Source organism: Vicia villosa, linkage group LG7 (assembly GCF_029867415.1).
Source record: "Vicia villosa cultivar HV-30 ecotype Madison, WI linkage group LG7, Vvil1.0, whole genome shotgun sequence".
Classification (NCBI taxonomy): Eukaryota; Viridiplantae; Streptophyta; class Magnoliopsida; order Fabales; family Fabaceae; genus Vicia; species Vicia villosa.
This window is the reverse complement of record NC_081186.1, coordinates 115,149,538-115,168,651: the sequence shown is the minus strand read 5'-3', so window position 1 is coordinate 115,168,651 and position 19,114 is coordinate 115,149,538. Positions and strand designations below refer to the sequence as shown.

At 31.5% G+C, this 19,114-nt stretch overlaps 2 protein-coding genes across 5 annotated transcripts; both read right to left on the bottom strand.

Annotated features, from left to right (window-relative positions):
- Positions 1-326: 326 nt before the first annotated feature.
- LOC131618343 (LIM domain-containing protein PLIM2b-like) lies at positions 327-2,032 on the bottom strand. The gene is made up of 5 exons (XM_058889587.1): positions 1,678-2,032; positions 1,469-1,562; positions 1,340-1,368; positions 918-1,007; positions 327-808 (listed from the first exon to the last, which is right to left on the bottom strand). Exons 1-5 carry the CDS (start codon positions 1,810-1,812, stop codon positions 539-541), a joined length of 618 nt encoding a protein of 205 aa, XP_058745570.1. The 5' UTR covers positions 1,813-2,032; the 3' UTR covers positions 327-538.
- A 4,032-nt stretch (positions 2,033-6,064) lies between these two features.
- LOC131616653 (uncharacterized) lies at positions 6,065-10,835 on the bottom strand. 4 transcript variants are annotated; one of them, XM_058888035.1, is made up of 15 exons: positions 10,752-10,835; positions 10,634-10,669; positions 10,480-10,560; positions 10,188-10,389; positions 9,402-9,476; positions 9,157-9,258; positions 8,981-9,021; positions 8,701-8,814; positions 8,374-8,488; positions 8,083-8,273; positions 7,863-7,979; positions 7,613-7,693; positions 7,267-7,505; positions 6,990-7,029; positions 6,065-6,857 (listed from the first exon to the last, which is right to left on the bottom strand). In XM_058888035.1, exons 3-15 carry the CDS (start codon positions 10,540-10,542, stop codon positions 6,291-6,293), a joined length of 1,947 nt encoding a protein of 648 aa, XP_058744018.1. In that variant the 5' UTR covers positions 10,543-10,560; positions 10,634-10,669; positions 10,752-10,835; the 3' UTR covers positions 6,065-6,290. The 4 variants fall into 4 exon arrangements, with proteins under 4 accessions (XP_058744018.1, XP_058744020.1, XP_058744019.1 ...); XM_058888037.1 differs by having other exon boundaries at positions 10,480-10,535; positions 10,752-10,767; XM_058888036.1 differs by having other exon boundaries at positions 10,480-10,535; positions 10,634-10,773.
- Between the last annotated feature and the right edge of the window lie 8,279 nt (positions 10,836-19,114).

Here is a 19,114-nt window from a genome sequence, read left to right as displayed (position 1 = left end):
ATTCGGAGTCACTCAGACTATTAAAAAAATACTATAATTTGGATGGATGTATTTTTACTAGTATTAATATCAAATATTTGGTTTGTGAATATGTTAATTGTGACTAAATTATTTTTTAAAATGTGACAAGTTCTTGATTCAAGCATTTTCTTCATGTATCGGCATCGATCGAATTCATCGAAGTACTTAGACATGTAATGTGATTAAATTGGACTTAAGCATAAACAAAAGGATATAGATAATCCATGAACTAACTAGTTTCTGCAAAATGAGCAGTTATAGGAAACGTGTAACACAAGTTACCACATTGTAAGACAAACTCAAGGTTTGAATGAAAGAATATATTGTATTGCTCAAATATTTGGTGTGAATCTTTGAACGCATAAACAAACCTCTCATGTTAAAGGTTACAAATAAAACTGAAAAAACAACTTTTGAATAAATGTTTTAGACAGTAATCTTTAACTAATTAAAAAGAACCTTGCTCCAAAACAAAGGGAGTAAGGTAATTTTATCATGTTATTTTTACTGTTTTCATTCAAGAGGTTTCTTCTGGTGGGTCTTGAGGTTCTTCTGCTGCTGATTGTGAGGGCTCTTCAACAACTTCAATTGGCTCAGAAGAACCATTCCTCTTGTGTGCAGATTTGAGTACATGGCTATAGTTACCTTTCTCCATGAAAAGTTGCGCAAAATGGACCCTGCAGTAGAGGACACCATCAAGTGCAGCATAGTTTGAATGTGTCAAAGGACAACCTGCATGAGCACACCTAAAGCAATTCTTGTGGTAGCATTCACCTTCCAGTGTCACCTACAATAATCGCGATTCAAAAGAAATCGGTTACGCGGTATTTTGTCTTGAAGTTCAAGAATCGTGACGAAGACATCAGTTTTCTGCAAAATCAAGAATCGCGACAAACCTTTTCCAGCGGATAGACGGTTTTAGAGCAAGTCGCGCATTTGTCCAGGGTTCCACTGAACATGGAAGATAGTCTACTTGGTGTCCTATTCTGTTGATGATCAACATATTTTAAAATATTAGTAGCAGCATTAAATAACCCTAATAAATACAAATGTATATGCCTATCAGGGCCGGCGCTGTGGAGGTGCAATAAGACCCACCGCACACAGGGCCTCAAAAAATTAGGGGCCTCAAATTAGACGCATCACGCATACATGTATGTGTATTAACTAATCTCCAATATTTTAGTGACGATATTAGATACAAAATTTCATGAAAAAATTTCTCTAATTTTCGTGGCTGATTCAATCTATCTTAGCAGTGTATATATATTACAAATTCAAATATCTGAAACATAAAACTATAAGATATGGATCATACCAGCTCATTTGGTTTGTCAGAAGACTTTGCTGTTATATTTAAAGTCAAGAAAAACAAAAAAATAGTTATTAGCTAAAAAAATAGAGTGTAAAATATGTGTATAAACAAAAATGACGGAATCGATGATACCGAAATTCTTGCTAAAATTGCCAGATTCCTTGAAAAGCTGCTCAAAATGTGTCTTGCAATAGAGAATTCCATCCATGGAAGAGTATGTACTCATCTGAACCAGTTTTTAATAATATCATTATGGATTAGTAAAAAAAAAAAAAAAACATAATCATTAAAATGAACCTAGGATGAATCAAAGAACAAGACATGAAAAAAAAAAAACATACCGTGAGACAACCTTTGCAATGACTACATTTGAAGCAGTTTTTATGGTAAGGAATATTTTCAAGAGTTAACAAATCAACAACATAAACAGTCTTGTCACATGCCTTGCATTTATCAAGAGTTCCAGTGAAAGACATGTTTTCTTCCCCTTAATTGAAATTCCTCACACAAGATAATCTTTGTTTCTTGTGTATGTGATTAGTTTTTTTTTTTTTTTTTGTTTTCTAATGTTTTGTTTTTGCCTTTGAATGTCTGAGGATTGAAATATAGAAATTTCAATGAGGGTACAAGCCTCAGACAAATGGGGATTAAAACAAAGTCTTGTAAATGTCTAAGGAAATGTAACTTGATTATATCATCATAAGATGGTGGATTAGATATAGATAGATACATTTAAGTAGATGGTTGAGAGAAGTGAGTGGAGACCCAAAAATATTTGATGCAAAAATGGAAAATTTTTGTTGTGATTTGTGGATATAGGATGTTTGATTTGAGTGAAAACAGGTTGTTTGTTTGACTATTTCAATGAAGGATATTTTAGGATGTGTGTGACAAAAATAACTAATTTTGTCTTTTTTTCTTTTTCTGTTATGTGCTATTTTTGTCAACAAAAAACAAGTGAGTAGTTCTAGTTTGATTTCATAATTGATGTGTCTAACAAGAAGGGTTTTTTTTTTTTAGTTTATAATTTGTCATCATGACAGAGTCTAAATTAACTAATCATATTTTCTGTACAGAATTATCCATTTTTGAATTTGATAACTTAATAAATCTATAGAAACTCTACGCCCCAATCTTGAGTCAAAATAATATTTCCTCCATTCAGGCTTTAATGGTTCTTTAAAAGGTTATATTTGTAATTAGCTATAATATTTGAAAGAGAATAAAAATAATAATTGAAAGAAAAAAATGTATTTAAATAAAGAAAAAATGTAATATTTTTACCGTCCTTTATAATATTTTGAAGTATTTGAAAGAAAAACCAGTGTTATGAAAATATGTCTAGCTTATTATTAGTCTTTTTTACAAGGGCTTACCATAATTAAATTTTTTTTTTTTGAGTTCATTGTATTTCTGGCATTTAAGTATTGGGATTGTGAGATTTTGGCTCTCCACTCATTTAGTTTTTAATATTTAATTTTAGAGAAATTAAATTAGTTTTGATAGTTAATTGGAGCGTCAACGGTCTTTTCTGTTGGGGATAATAGTTGAGAAAAAGAGAGTTATTAAGAGAAGTATGTGAGAGAATGAAAGATGATATATTGCATTGAGTTATTTATACATAAAGTAATTGTTATTTGTTTAGCAAATAGTCTATTCTTACCGGCTTTTTGGGAGTTGGTTTTTGAAGGATTTTGAAGGAGAAGACTTTGGAGGGTTTCGTTTATATATAAATTTATGTTTGATATTTTTAAAAAGTTTAAACAAATATATACTATTAGCATATAAAATCATATTGTTTTTTAAACTTTTTAAAAATATCAAACATATTTCTAGGTATAGACGCAACCCTCCAAAGCCTTTCCCTCCAAAACCCTCCAAAAACCAACTCGCAAACAACCCCTTAACAAACTAAAAGCAAGGAAGTTACCGCTAACTAACTTCTATTAGTATAACTAACTTCTATTAATATAGTTTGGATTAGACTCAACATCCTTTCTTAATTCAAGCTATCAAATGCTATGATTCCAAATTCCTTTCTCAACTTTATAAATTGCAATCTTTTAATGATTTTGGTGAACACATTAGCCACATGTTCTTCTGTTGGACAATACATCACTTCTAGCTTGCCCTTTGACTTGGTCTCTAAGAAAGTGGAATATGGTTTCTATATGTTTGTTTTTCCCATGTGCAACAGAATTTTTGGCTAAATTGATGGTTGATTTGTCGTCTATTAGTAGCTTGATTCGCTTTTCTAACTTGATCATCATGTCATTCAACATCGGTTGGAGTTAATTTGCTTGACTTGCTGCAGCAACACCTAAAACATACTCAGCCTCACAACTAGACAAGGCAACCACTGATTGCTTCTTTGAGCACCATGACAGAGGTGCTCCTAGGAATTTCAAAAGTTAGCTAGTTATATTTCTTCGGTTAATCTTGTCACGACACCAATCAACACCAGAGAAGCCAATTAATTCAAGTTTTGTATTCTTTGCTTAGTGGAAATAGGATTCCATAGTGTAGTTTATCATTTATGTACCTCATTATCCTCTTTGCAACAATGAAGTGTTGTTTGAAAGGGTTGCTCATGAACATGCTTCACATCTAACTAAGTAGCTTATATTTGGCCTACTTTGACATAAGTATCAATCAAACTATTAAATACATTGACTGAGTGATCGATTCGTAGTGATTTTCCCTTGATTGTTAAAAGCTATATTGATTTGTTGATTCTATTAAAATCTAATTGATTGCAAGAGGTTTTTGATATCAACAACCTTAAAAGGAAAATCTGAAAAATCAATCACACGCCAAGTGTTCGATAATTTGTCACTTTACGCTTTTCCACTAATTTCTTTGGAAATAGGTTATCTTAGTGAAACCATTATAATGTTTGATTGAGAACTTGGTGTGTTAATTATTTATCATTACCATACATTCCAGAAGGTTGCGTGCATATTCGAGTTTCCAATAATTGGTTATATTTAGACGACTTAATTGATCTAGGCTAAATCTTCTGCTTGCCATAGTTTTTGCGTTTTTCAAAAACAGTTTTTAAAAAAAGGAAATTTTAACTTGGGGATCTATTCAACCCCCTCTAGATAAGTTGTCATTGTCTAACAGGTCTTCTTACTTGCATCAAAGTTAATCAACCAGTCCTTCCTTCTAATCATATGATTGTTGCTACCAGTGTCAAGGTACCAAATATGAGAGTTTGAAACCTCAACATCAGTTGCAGCCATGAGCATAATTGGATATGAGTATGAGCCAAAAAATTCTTGAGCTATCTTGGTCTCTTCTTCACCATTCTTGAGTTTTTTTCCTTTACCTAGCCAATACTAAACTGCATAGTATCCCATGTTCTCACAATTGTAATGTTGTATCTTTCTTTTGTCAAAGGTCTTCTTCTTGCATTGGTTCTTAATAGATCCTCTACCATTCTTGCTTAATGTTTCAGGTTTGTCATCACTATTTTGTCTTTCTTTTAAATGACTTTTTCCTTTGTTCTTTTTCCATATTTCCTCGCTTGTTTCTAACTTCTTGAGTTTTGCAAGGAGTGCTTGATCGTCCTGTTTATAAGTTTTTCTTTCAGCTACCTTCATCTCATGAGCTTCAAGAGTGCTTTGTGAATTTTTAATCTTCATGTTATTCAGGTCCTTTGTCTCTTTGATGGTCAACACTATGTGATCAAAGAAGGAATGCAATGTTCTGAAGGCTTTATCAACGATTTTCATCTCATTGAGAGATTCACCACATTGCTTCAACTGATTTGTCAAAGTCAGCAATCTTGAGATATAATCACCTATCTTTTCACCGCATTGACTTTCTTGATTTTGGCATCGTCATCAGGATATCTTTCAAGCTTGACCCATGGTGCTTTAGAACTAATCTCACCAGAAATCTTTTCAAATACATTTGAATCAACACTTAGATGAATGAGGAATATAGTATTGTAATCTCTTTTCTTGTCTTCCTTGTGTGATTTCCTTTGTGCTAGAGTTGCATCTTCGGGTAAAGTTTCAATGACTGTTTCCACCATATTACTAAAACAACGTGTGCACCAAAAATCATCTTCATTTGAGTTACCCATTTATCCCAATGCTTGCCATCAAGAACAGGTAGGTGTGCTGCAAAATTTCTATGATCCACCATGATTAATATCTCTTATAGTCACCTGAGTTCTCTAAGATCAATAAAGCTTTACATATCAATTTGTTAGGGGATACCAATTGAGAAGAAGAGAGTTATTAAGAGAAGTAAGTGAGAGAATGAAAGATGATATATTGTGTTGAACCACGTAGGAGTGATTGATATATAAATTATTTGTTGCATGTTCAACAAGTAATTGTCTCTTAACAAACTAAAAAGCAAAGAAACTATCTATTAACATAGTTTGGATTAGATTCAACATCTTCGATATAAATTAGTAAATTTTAAGCCATGTTTATTATTCCTTTCCAAATATATTTACTAATACTACCGATTCATCTTAGAATATAAAAAATAACATCAAATATATCTATCTATACACAAAGGAAACTCAGCGATAATTGTATACATATATTGTAATACATACTTTCTTTCTAAACTACAATCAAATGCTTCTAACAGGGGAGCCAATAATATCAGAAACTACTAATGTCTAATCAAGTTCGGCATACTTTCTCCAAAGGGACCAAAGTAATTAACGGATTAAAAATTGCGTCAAGTTTTATAATATCATAATTCCTATAGATAATAAATTTCTATTATCATTCTGTAGATACTAAAGAGTATACATGGATTATTTTTCACCTTAAGTATAATATGAAAGTTATAGGAGTTTTACTTCAAATATAGCAGTTCCAAGCTTCAAAGTATTTTTCCATTTAAACATTAGCCATGCTCATTCTTCATTTCATTTCCATATTCACCATGACACAATATGAAACTCATTAAAACATTGCTATAATCATGGTGGCAACACAACTTGTTGGCACAGTACGAGATCTGAAATGGTCTTTCCGTGCCGATCAATTCTTCGCGAACAGTTGACACCGCCGTCTAAGATGTTCCTGACAACAATATTCAATGACTGGATTCCCTTAACTTCATATATCTCAACTTTAACATTTTCACTGATCCATTTATCTCTTCGATCTCTTGCATCTAAATCAAGAGAAGGCGACGAATCCAGAAGAGGCGAGACCACTGATTTTACCCATTCACATGTGATAATCGGTTTCAATCTCTTAATATCAGGAGGAAAATGTGGGATGAGAGAAAAGTTGATGTCGTTTCCTTTATCTCCGGCTCTGCTATGTGCTACATTGTAAAGTGGAATCTTCTGTCCTGATGGAGCTGGTGTAGAACTTCTACAAGATGAAACAAATTCTGAGGATTTGTCAGTTTCGGATTGTAACTTTGGTTGTAAGGTCGTTATGTGCTTCAGATTGTGTTCATGATCAACTTCTTCATTTGAGTGGCTTTTTGTGTTTCTCTTTATCCCGATTCGCCAGAAAACAGCTTCACGGTTGACCTGAAGAACCTAGTTATAACGAATCTAACCGCATAGTAATGAAATTGGAAGTAAGATCAATAGTATAGTCCTAATGCATGCATATGATCAAGTGTGAGAAAGGCCGAAAAATGAAGGGTAAGAAGAAAGTACCAAATGTTTTTCTAGAAGAATCTCTTTCTTATATCCGGTACTGCATTCAAACCGAAAAAGATGTCATTAATAGTTTCAGGAGTAATACAGTATCTCAAATATTATGATATTCACATTAGCAATGCGAAGTTCAACAACCATGTTTCAATTTTTTGAGCCAACATCTTTTGCCATTTCAGATTCCAATAGAAATGTTATAGCAATGTGAAAATCTACCAGCAAACTAAGAAAAACCTCAAGTAATAGAAAACTTAAGGATTAGATGAGATTGACCTACCTGATACCCCCACCACCTGCTGGTCCATTTGTATACAATGCTGTGAACTCTCTGGTAAATTGGATGGCGTGTTCCTTCTGCTCAAAAAGTCCGTCCATACGTAACCTAATATCTTCGCTAGTCCTCTGTGGTGAAGCATTTTCATCGCTGCTAAAAGCTTTGAGACTATCATACCCAATCAGATAAGAAAGTATACAGCGATTAAGACCAGGAATTGTTTCTTCCATCCATGATCTAACCTAATTAAGCATATGAATAATATATTAATTGATCTGTAATGGTTTTTCGGTATGATTAAGTAACCATAAAACAGTAAGTAAAAAAGAAAAAATGGAGTAAAGTTTACCACAAATTCAGCTGCTTTGGCACGTTTAACACATTCATAACCTCCATAAGATATCTCTCCCCATCCTTTCCAACCACAATCCTGTAACAAATATTCAGAGAAAGTTAGCAAAACGATATACTATTACTATCAATATCAATCTTAAAAAGAAATGCCACATAGGAATAAAACTAAAGGGTACATACAGGGATTTTTTTATGCTCGCATACAAATGGAACTTCATTTTGAAGAGAATGATTAAGAAATGTACCTTTGGAACTAACTGCAAAAGTTTATCAGGAACTGAAATAGTAGATGGCTTTGCCCCAAAACATAGTACTCTACTGCTAGATAATGGAAGGAAGGAAACATCTTGAAAGTCAATGACCTGTAAAAGAACACAGTATGAGTTGTTTTTTGTATATTTTACCCTTTATTCATAAATCCTCGATGTCCGCTGATTCATAAATCATAATAAAGATCAAACTTACTACATCAGGAGTCACGTAAGCACTAGGATCTCCAATCTCATAGAGTAATTGTTCAGCACATGTATTGAAATTTAGAACTCCGCCACTACCTTCAGCCTTTGCCACGCACACTTCTCCGTCAAAACGGATTTCAGCATAAGGAAGTGATAAATCCAGTAATTGCTGGAAGGAGATATCACGGTACTTGTCTCCTAAAATAAACAAGACGGAGCTTAAAGTGTCATTGCTTTCACACTAAATGTGACTTATATTATATTATTACATCTCGAACTATATGGAATATTAGTAGACCTGGATGCATGAAATATCCTCCTGTGAGTTGACAACCACATTCTAGAAGATGGCCAGCCATAGATCCTTGAGCTAGATGCTCTAACTCGTCCCAGTTCCAACCAAGTTCATAAACCTGCATGTATAATAACCTATCAGAATTCCATCCAACAATTAAACTGGAATAACAAACACTGCAGAAGAAATTCTATAAAATGCAATACTTGTAAAACACTAATTTTAATATTACATATGAAAACACAATTATGCTACTTAAAAAATAAGCATTAATTAAGGAAGGAAGCAAAGATGGGAAGTATGAAGTAAAGAACAGATTAAATTTCATACCATAGGTGCTAAGAATAAAGCAGCATCAGCAAGTCTTGATGTGATTATTACATCTGGTTGGTATTTCTCAAGACATTGAACAATAGGAACAGCTCCCAAGTAGGTGCTGATACCCTTCGCATATTACAGCCAAATTTGATCAGATTCTGCATGGTTTTATTGACAGATAAACAAAGGGAAATAGAACAATCCATTGACTTGGTTCAATAAGTAGATCGGAATGTAGCCGTAAAAGTCGGCAGCTGAAAGAAAATTGCAAGACATAAAAATAGATTCTTACACCCTCTGTGGTATATACTTTTGTAGGTGAAGATCCTGAACCTGAAATATGACATGTGTAAATAAGTAGTAGAACTTTGCACGGACAATAATAAGAAAATCTCCCAATTTATTTTCTTTCATTTGAAATTTGACAATAAAAGGGTCAAAGGAAAGTTCCTGGGTAAATCTAAATACCTAAATCTGTAACAGACACCTCATGAGCAACAGCGACAGAAACATCAAGTCCGAGTGCAGTAGCTATTTCTAAGACCTTCTGTTGAGCACCCAGAGGATCCACTTTAGAAATAAAGAATGAACGAAGTTAGAAAAAATGCAAGATACCACGTAGTCCATCAGTCAAAGTGTCGATGAACTATCATATCATTCAATAATCAACAATTGGTACATGATCCATTAAATGCAGCATTAAAAGTTCTTACTAGCACCCATATTGGTGATTATGCAAGTTCCTCGTTCAAAAGCCAGAGGCAGCAGCATATTCATCCAGCTAGAAACTGCAAAAAAACATTTTACAGCAATCAGAAATGTATGATGAGAAAAATGCATGAGCAGGAAACAAAACAACATTTTTTCCAGATATATATAGATAGATTAAGTTTTCATCTTAAAATGGATAGAAGAAACCATACATATAAGGGTACACACAAGTGAATTATACATATTCATATTGAAGAGTAATTCAATATTCAGAAGATGAGCATCAGAAGTTCTGATGTGGGCTGATCTTCTGATGGTTACTCAGAAGATGTTGTTGACCAGAAGATGTTATCTTCTGGGTCTCATTAGCTTAGCTGTTTAGTAGTAAGAGTACTTTAGTATTTTGTAGTATTGTACTGTTTGTACCTTAAACTTGTTTACTAAGTTTATGCTGTTAGGGCTGATGTGGCAAGAATTTTCTTTTGTATAAATAGCCTTGTAGTAGCTATCATTTATTAACAACGCAAGCAGAATACAACATTTATTCTCTCATCTCTTTTGCGCCGTTATTCTTTTATTCTCTTTGTCATCATCTTTATTCATTGTGCACCAACAATTCAAAACAACTTCAGAACTTGATATTAATAACATAAGGCTCAGTTGAGGCAGAGCCGTTTAAGTTTTTAGAGGCCCTGTGCAGGTTGGCCACGGTTCAACCATGACAAAACAAATAGAGGTCCTATTCAACCACATTTTAACAGTGACTAGATTGAATATTAGACACATACTCTGAGAATCATAACCATCACCGCCAGAAGACTTAATTTGATATCGATCGGCGAGGGTCCGCTCCGCCAGGCATTCAAGGACTAAATAATTTAGTTCTTCAACTCTTTGGAGCAGTTTAAGTGCAGCCAAAGGCCTGTCACCACCAAACCCTGCTCCACAGCCAATATAAACCTTATCCCTTCGCCTTTTCGGATTATCTCTCTGAAATGTAATATCAACATAGTATGTTTTGATGCTTAATTAAAGACAAAAATTAGAAAGATAACAAAAAGTAAAGAACAGTGAGTTCACCAGCTTGATCAAACAGTTATGAATATCTTCTCCTTCCTGGGGTTCCATTGCTTTAACTTCCATAACGTCAGAATCACAAACCTAGAAGATTATTAAGCAAATTTCATTTCACACAAAGGAAAAATAACAAGAATCAGAATGATAATGAAAATACCTTGATCTTGATGCAAGAATCACCTTTCTTTCTTTACTGCAAAATCAAATTAGTTGATTCATTCATATAATCATAAAAGTTAATGCAAAATCAATCTAAAATCGATAGAAACTGCTACCGGAAAATTGATTTGAATCAATTTATATTTCAAAAGTACTTTTTGAGATAACGATTGCTTTTTGTTTTTTTATCATATTAAAAGTATATACGGTTGATATGAGTTTTTTTTCATAACATAAGTTAGTCTTTAACCTAGCGTGTTCGCGGTGCAGTTTGTGTGGTTTTGACGAAAAAAATCATCCGAACCGTAAGAGAAAAATCGTGCGGTTTAGTTTGTTTCGGTTGGCTTTTAGAAAAAAACCGAACCAAACCAAACCAATACGGTTTGGTTTGGTTCGGTTGGTTCGGTTTTTTACAAATATATTATTGAGCGATACATACACATATAGATGACGATATAACTTTGTATTTAAACATTCATACACTATCAAATAATAACAATATTCGTTATATTTTGAAAACAACTTTCCATTTCCATTTAATATGTAAAAATTAAATTAGACAAAACTAGAATAATAAATATAAAATAATAAAAAAATTATTATAATGAAAGAAAATAGAAGAGAGGAGAGATTAGTGAAGATGAAAAAGAAGAACAAAATAGTTGAAAGATTAAAGAAGAAGATGTGCGATAAAAATGAAATTGAAATAGAAAACATTTGCACAAAAATTAAAAGGTGAAAAAGAAAGAATATAAGAGAGTAGAGATTAGAGAAGAAGAGAAAAGATGTATGTGGCAAAGAAGGCGCAACAATGCTATTAGAGATTTGAGAAGATCGGGACTGAAATCATTGTGTAAGGATGAGAAAATTGTTTGTAATCATAAGGTATAATAGGTTTAAGTTTGGGTTAGATGTGAGTTAAGTAAAAGTTAGGTTGTAACATAATGCGGTTTAATTCGGTTTGGTTCGATTCACAAAATACAAACCGCAAACCGAATCGAACCGTACAATTTTGTTAAAAGATGAACCAAACAAATCCGAACCAAATGTGGTTTTTTGCGGTTTCGATTTGGTTTGGTTTGGTTTGCGATTTTCTATTGGGTTGGTTTGGTTTTGAACACCCCTATAGAAAAGCATTTTTACATTTAATCAGAAGTTTTAAATTATTATAAATATTATATTTTAATTATAAATATTTTTAAAGTCAAATTTATAAATGACTATAATGTGTATTTTATCAAACATTTTAAATTAACATGAATGGAAATTAAAATTTTATTTTTAATGATAGATTATTGTTTTTTTTTACCTTATTATAATTATTATACTAAGTAAGTAGTTTATTTATCTATTTTTTATTTTAATTAACTAATATATTTATATTATTTTAATTAACTTACTTTAGCTCTTATGTTTCTTTTTAAGTATTGAATTTTAAGAATATTTTATTGTTGTTTATCTTTTGTTTTTACAATATGATTAAAAAAAAATTATCCTTTTTTATTGAAGAACAAAATTTTAAAAAATAATAAATAAAACAAATGTTGATTATCAAGGTTACAACGAACAAATTTTTTTAGAGTAGGAGCCGTCAATATTGTGCTTGAATATATTAGTAGGAGAAGGTTTCCATTTCATATATTAGTTGCTTAACATAAAAAGGTGGATGAAGGAAAAGATGACGATGCACATAATGTAGATACCTCTGAAGATTATTAAAAATTCTTAAGAAAACCAGTTGTTATAATCTTGCCACAACAAATTTGCATTAATACCAAAGAGAGTCGGTCAGTTCCATTTTTAGTATCAACCGAAAATAATTGAAGATTAAATTTCACCCAGTGAAACTATTCAAGACTAAAAAAGTAATTCAATTATCACATTCATGATACTCTCTCGTTCTGTTTTAATTGTCGTTTTTTAATTATCTTTTCTTTTTAATTATAGTAAGAGGCTTGATTTCAGCAATTCTAGAGCAAATATAAAGGGAAATGGCATGCTTAATTGAATTTTAATTTCAACCTTACAAAGAAGCATGTCATTAACGGTATAGTTATATCACTAGCAATGAAAATAAATAATCATATATGATAGTTTTCCAAATCCTGAAATCCAATCATCAAAGCCTAAATTTGACATCATGTAACTCATTTTAACACTCTTTATACTATGAAATCTAAGACCAAGACATTCTTTGATAAAATTTCATTCCATCATATCATAGGATTTGAAAATATCTAACATAAGCACCATAAAACAAAATTATCCTTTGGTAGAGTGCATGGTATGAATGATTTCTTGTAGGATAATAGTATTGTCAATAGTACTGCCCTTAGCTATGAAAAGCTATTCTGATAAGGAAAAATATGGCATGTTTGTTTCAACTTTAAAAAAATAGATTTTTTTTTATGTATTTTTGAAAATAGATTTTTCAAAACCGTTTTTCAAAATATTACAAGTTTTTTATATTTGTTTTTTCTGAAATGAAATACTAATTTTGACATCCTAGAACATAAACATAGATTATTGAAGACCAAAACTTAGTCAAAATTGCAATTTTTTCAAAAAGTTATATTTCAAAAATGATTTTTTTGAAAATCTATTTGATATAGCTTCAAAATTAAGTAATTTTTTGAAATTTTGATATCCAAATTTTTTTCCCATAAATAGATGATATACCTAAAATCACATTTTAAAAATAACTTTCAAACAAAATTTTCATTCGAAACTTTTATAAAAAAATTTTTGTAAAAAATTTTTTCACAAAATTTTGTAACATTATAAAAATCATTTTTTAAAAAAGCCAAAACAAACTGGCCCATAATATTGGACATTAATTCCTTAACCTACTAGAGATGTCTTTTGGCACAATCTTGAAGATCATGTTACAAAAAGCTTTTCGTCTAAAGTCGGAGGTTTTTGAAGTATCAACAAATTTGAGAATAAGTGTTAACTAAGTGTTGTTAAAATTTGTAAAAGTTTATAGGTTAAGAAAAATATTTTTGGAAAAAATTAAATATTGAAGAAACAATAATATCCCCATTTTTCTTGAAGAGTGTGAAAACAATTCATATCAAGAGATTTGAGATTGCCTACATAAAATAAATACTCCTTTATTTCCTCCAATGAAAACTCACTATTTAACATACTAAATTTATCCATAGTTAATAATACCGAGTAGTGATAAGCTTTTGATTGACAATACATTATGAACTATAAATATTTTGTAGAAAATCTTAATCATGTCACAAATAAAATGAAAATCAATTTTGGTCCTTCACAAATATTACATAAATCGAATTAATTTCTCATACAAAAATAGATCCGACTTAATCTCTTATAAATTTAACCGGATCATATTAACTCTTCTGCTAATATTTTTCTCAAATCAATTTTTTCCTATTTTTAAACCGGTTCTTTTCATACTTTTAAACCGTGAGTGGACTGCCACGTTGGATTTTATTTTTATTTTTTATTGTTTAAATACTAAATTGATTTTTATTTTTAATTTATTTTTAAACAATTATGAATTAATAATATCAAAAAAAATCAAAATGGTTTCTTATAAGGAATCGAATTCATGGTCTTTAAAAGACTTCTCTGTGTCTTTACTATTGGGCCAATGTACATTCATGACAAATAATTCTCATAATTTCTACTAATATTAATAAATCCTCTATATAAATTTCTACCTATGAGGTCTCAAACTCAAGTCCCTTTTGGTTAAATGATATTCACTTTACAACTAAACAAATTAATTTCTTGTTAATAAAGTGACTATCATTTACAACTAGAAAAATCAATTTCTATGGTTAGTAAAGTGACAATTATTTACAACCAGACAAATTAGTTTTTATTGTTAATAAAGTGACTATCATTTACAACTAGACAAATCAATTTCTATTGTTAGTAAAGTGACTATCTTTTACAACTAGACAAATCAATTTCTATTGTTAATAAAGTGATTATCATTTACAACTAGACAAATCAATTTCTATTGTTAACAAAGTGATTATCATTTACAATTAGACAAATCAATTTCTATGGTTAATAAAGTGATTATCATTTACAACTAGACAAATTAATTTCTACGGTTAGTAAAGTGACTATCAATATCAACTAAACAAATCAATTTCTATTGTTAGTAAAGTGACTATCATTTACAAATACACAAATCAATTTCTACTGTAGTAAATTGAATGTCATTTAATCTGAAGGGACATAGGTTCGAGACCCTATGGGTACAAATTTTGTATTTTTTGTTTTAAATTCAGAATTGTTTAAGATTACTAGAAATCATGGGAACTACTTATCATGAATGTACATTGGTCTAATGGTAAAGACGTAAGATGTCCTTTAAAGGACTTGAGTTCGACTCCTTATAACAAACAATTTTGGCTTTTTTATTTTATTAATTCATCGGTTAAATTTTGTAAGGGATTGAATCAGGTCAATTTTATTGTGAATGACTAATTTAGGTTGTGTTATTTTTGTGAGGGACCAAAATGAGTCTTCACTCTCACAAATATTTTGATCATCATACACCCACTCGACATTTTCATTTTTTAGAGATGATATACAATTACGTCTTCTATGAACTAAAGTTGTTTTATGAAGAAAAAAGGAGTATTTTGATCTCTGAGAGTAATTGTTGGGAAAAATAACAAACATAGAGAAAAAAGAGGAACAAAATAACAACACAGGGGATTAACGTGGAAACTCCAAAATCGGAGAAAAAACCATGACCGTTGTCAATAGACAACCAGAGAATAACACTATGTGAAAATTGTTACAACACATAATATACCCTCAAATACCCCCAGTCCCCTAGTACACTTACATCCTCCAAAACAAATATTTAATTACATCTCACAACACTCTAATACAAGAGCGTAAGAGAGCAAAGAAAGTCAAATAAAAGCTTAAAGTAGTTTTGACTGGTGCATTTTGTAACGAAGAACTTGAATCTTATATATACCCTTGAATTCTCTCTTCCATCCTAAACTAAGAGATGCGGGACTTAGAAAAACTTTAATCCTATATATAGCCTTGGGCTCATTCTTCATTCACAAAACCAAGCGATGTGGGACTTCTGCAACATGTACATTTTCAAGCAAACCCCAACAATCTCTACCTTGATTGAAAATAATACATTAGCTTTCATTATCTTCACTGACAAGCATATTCCAGCGTAAAGAGTATCAACATGTGTATTTTCAACCAATCTCAACAGTAATCAATTCGGATCTAGATGATAAACCAATAATTCTCTTCTTGTAAGAAAATGTATTTATATTGTTTTCATAAAGTATCTATTTATATCTTATTCGCTAACCATTTCCATTAAGAAATGACTGGCCAATCTCATCCAACTCAACCAAAATATGCTTCTTATGGAGAAATACAATATCAATGAAAACTTTATTAAAAGCCTTCAAATTGATTGTTACCCTATCTTTATGGTTTAACCCAGTGGCTAGAAATTTGAAAGAGGTCGTACGATTTATTTAAGACAGGCCTAAATTGATCCAAATTCTCCAATGGTCCAAAGTGGAAAGAGAAAGATTTGTAACCGTACAATTCAAAAACAAAGATTGAGAAGAAGTATTACTAATATGTCATTGAAAAAATACGGAGCCTTAATTCTAGCAACATAGCCAAAACTCAAACATTCAATAACTTTGTCTCCACTAATTCCACCTCCAGTAGCGTGAGTTTCCAATAAAGTAAGAAAACTTAATTTATGAATATATGTTATATCACAAATATACCTGGGAAAAAGACACCCATTGTAACACCCGACTTTCCCCATTATTTAATTAAAAATAATAATTTGCAAAATAATCAGAGTACACACAAGTAGGAATGTCTCATTCCAAAAAAAAACTCATGAAGTATCAAGTCACTTCATCATTATTGCTCAGCAATCAAATTAAATTAAACAGCGGAAGTTCAAAGTTGTTGTGAAAAACGATGTCAAGAACAAAGTATAATAGGGAATTAGGGAAGATAAGAAGAACACAAGAATTGGTTATAACTTCTATTCTTTTACTTTCTCTTAAAACAAGAATACAAGTTTACAAGAATAACAAATAACCTCTCTCACTCTAAATTAGGATTTGCAGCTTAGCAATGATGAGAGACTAGTATGCTATTTATAATAAAACCTAACATACTAACTAATTGGCTTTTTCCACAAGGCCCAATACACAAGCCAACTTAATAAACAAGCTAACTTAACAAATTAGGGTTTAAACACTAAAACCTAATTTAACATGCTAACAACCCTAGCATCTTCGACACAAGCATGTGAACAACCTTCGACTTCATGCTTAATTCTGTCAAACCAAGAAGCTACCCTTCGGCCGTACTAGAGTTCGATCCAATATATCACAAAAGTAATTCACTTCAATGGCTCTACGGCCTCAACAGTAATAATTTCCATAAAACTCGTGTTCAACATAATCTGAAAAATAAGATACGTAACTAATGAAACAAACAAAAAAATCCAAAATAAAAATCTCATGTTCCCCGTGTTACGTATTAGAGCGACTCCTAAGACTCGATCAAGCAACATAAGCTCCAAGCTTTACTCAAGTACCTGATTATCTGTACTTCCGAAGAAGCACAGATACAACAACAGAAGATGGATGAGAACTTCATTCAAATAAGTATCGGTGAGTAGCACATGCTAAGGAGTAGTATTCACAAAACAAACACAACAATCACATGTGCGCACAACTTGTATAATAACTTCATGCGTCTTCACTGTGCACGACTCATATTTCAATTATGTATGCAAAGTGATTCTACCATCACAACTCTATGAATGTGGTACCAACACAACCAATACGGTTCATTTATATGAACTTGATTCCCGTTGGAATCCAGATAAGTCTTAAGCATTCCTCAAACTGCGACTTATCTCCACTTGACTCCTTCTTAAGATTCCGAACGAGACTAGGTACCCATCATGGATCCCCACTTAGACTCATCTCCATATGACATGACATGAATGCATGACATACAAACATACACAAGTATCATAACATTATACATAACACGATCCTCATTGATCACCTGTGAGTCACATACTCGTCGTAATTCTCCCTTAGAATTACTTCATCACACACAAATATTTATGCAATTCAAGTTATCAAAAATTACCACATAATCATCGCAGATTCATCAATTAATCATCATTGATTCATCATATGTTCATACGGGGCAATTTCATACTCAATTCACCACTCATCGTAGTTTGATACTTACAAAAATACACATTTGAGGGTCGAAGAGTTGGAATGCTAATATAAAAATAATTTTAAATTAAAGTAAGTTAAAATAGAATTTTCAAAAGTTATGAATTTTCAAAGTTTTACGAAAATTTCTTACACTTCGATGTAACGGGTTACATCATTCATGTAACCAGTTACATCAGTTCCATAAGCAAAAATACCCAATTTTTCTTCGATGAAACCAGTTATCTCAACCATGTAACCGGTTACATCACCCAAAATTGCCTAAAAACATGTTTTCAATGTAGACGGTTACTTCAGCCATGTAATCAGTTACATCGCTGACAAAAGCACTTTTCTACATATTGTCCAAATACAAAACCAGTCCCAACACGCCCTAAAATTCCAATTTCCTCAGATCAAAACATATATTCGAATTAAGAGCTCATTCTCTTTCAACACATAACAATCCAACATTAATTCACGCGTCAATTTCATCATTTTTTGCAACATCCATGACATCAATTCAAACTTTAACCAACTTAATTCAAACACAGAAAAGGAAAAATCATGAACTTGCAATATTACAACACATTCGTCATACCCATACAACGCAACTATGAATTTCATCAATAGATCACACAAACACATATACCAATCTATGAATTCAAGAATAATATCAAAATCCTAAGAGGGGAAGGAATCCTCACTACCCTCTCATGTTCAATTACCATTATATGAACTCATTCACCCCCTTACCTTAGTTTTGAGCTTTGATCCTTCAACAATAGTGGAATCTCCTAGTCTCCCTCTTGCCCTAACTTCTCCTCCTTCTCTCTGTTTTCTTTTCACGTGTTAACTGTTTTCCCAAAAAACCCTTTCCAACCTCTCCCTAATTATATTTTATTTTCCTTAATTTTAGTCCTAATATCAATAACAATATTACTAATAATATTAACAATAATAATAATAGTAATAAATATATATATATATATATATTACTAATTATATTATCATTATAATATTATTCTAAGGTTTTTATTTAAATTAACCAATTAAGACTAAATTCTCACACCCACCCTTACCACATACCCTTAATTATGCCAATATACTTTTATAATCAAAACACACAATGACTAAATATTTATATGGGGTGTTAAACCTATCTCCACCTTTGCAATTTCAGATTAGGGTTTTCATTGAAAAACAAAGAAAACTTGGGGAATCATATGAGATGCAAT

Bases quoted from the DNA above. Each gene is read 5' to 3' on its own strand.
- LOC131618343 (XM_058889587.1), bottom strand. From the start codon at position 1,812: ATGTCTTTCACTGGAACTCTTGATAAATGCAAGGCATGTGACAAGACT. The intron at 1,008-1,339 runs GTATGATCCATA...GATCATCAACAG, and splicing joins CTGACAAACCAAATGAGCTG to AATAGGACACCAAGTAGACT. The intron at 809-917 runs GTTTGTCGCGAT...CGATTATTGTAG, and splicing joins CCGTCTATCCGCTGGAAAAG to GTGACACTGGAAGGTGAATG.
- LOC131616653 (XM_058888035.1), bottom strand. From the start codon at position 10,542: ATGGAAGTTAAAGCAATGGAACCCCAGGAAGGAGAAGATATTCATAAC. The intron at 9,022-9,156 runs GTATTTAGATTT...GTCATATTTCAG, and splicing joins GGTGTCTGTTACAGATTTAG to GTTCAGGATCTTCACCTACA. The intron at 8,815-8,980 runs GTAAGAATCTAT...TAATATGCGAAG, and splicing joins AAGTATATACCACAGAGGGT to GGTATCAGCACCTACTTGGG.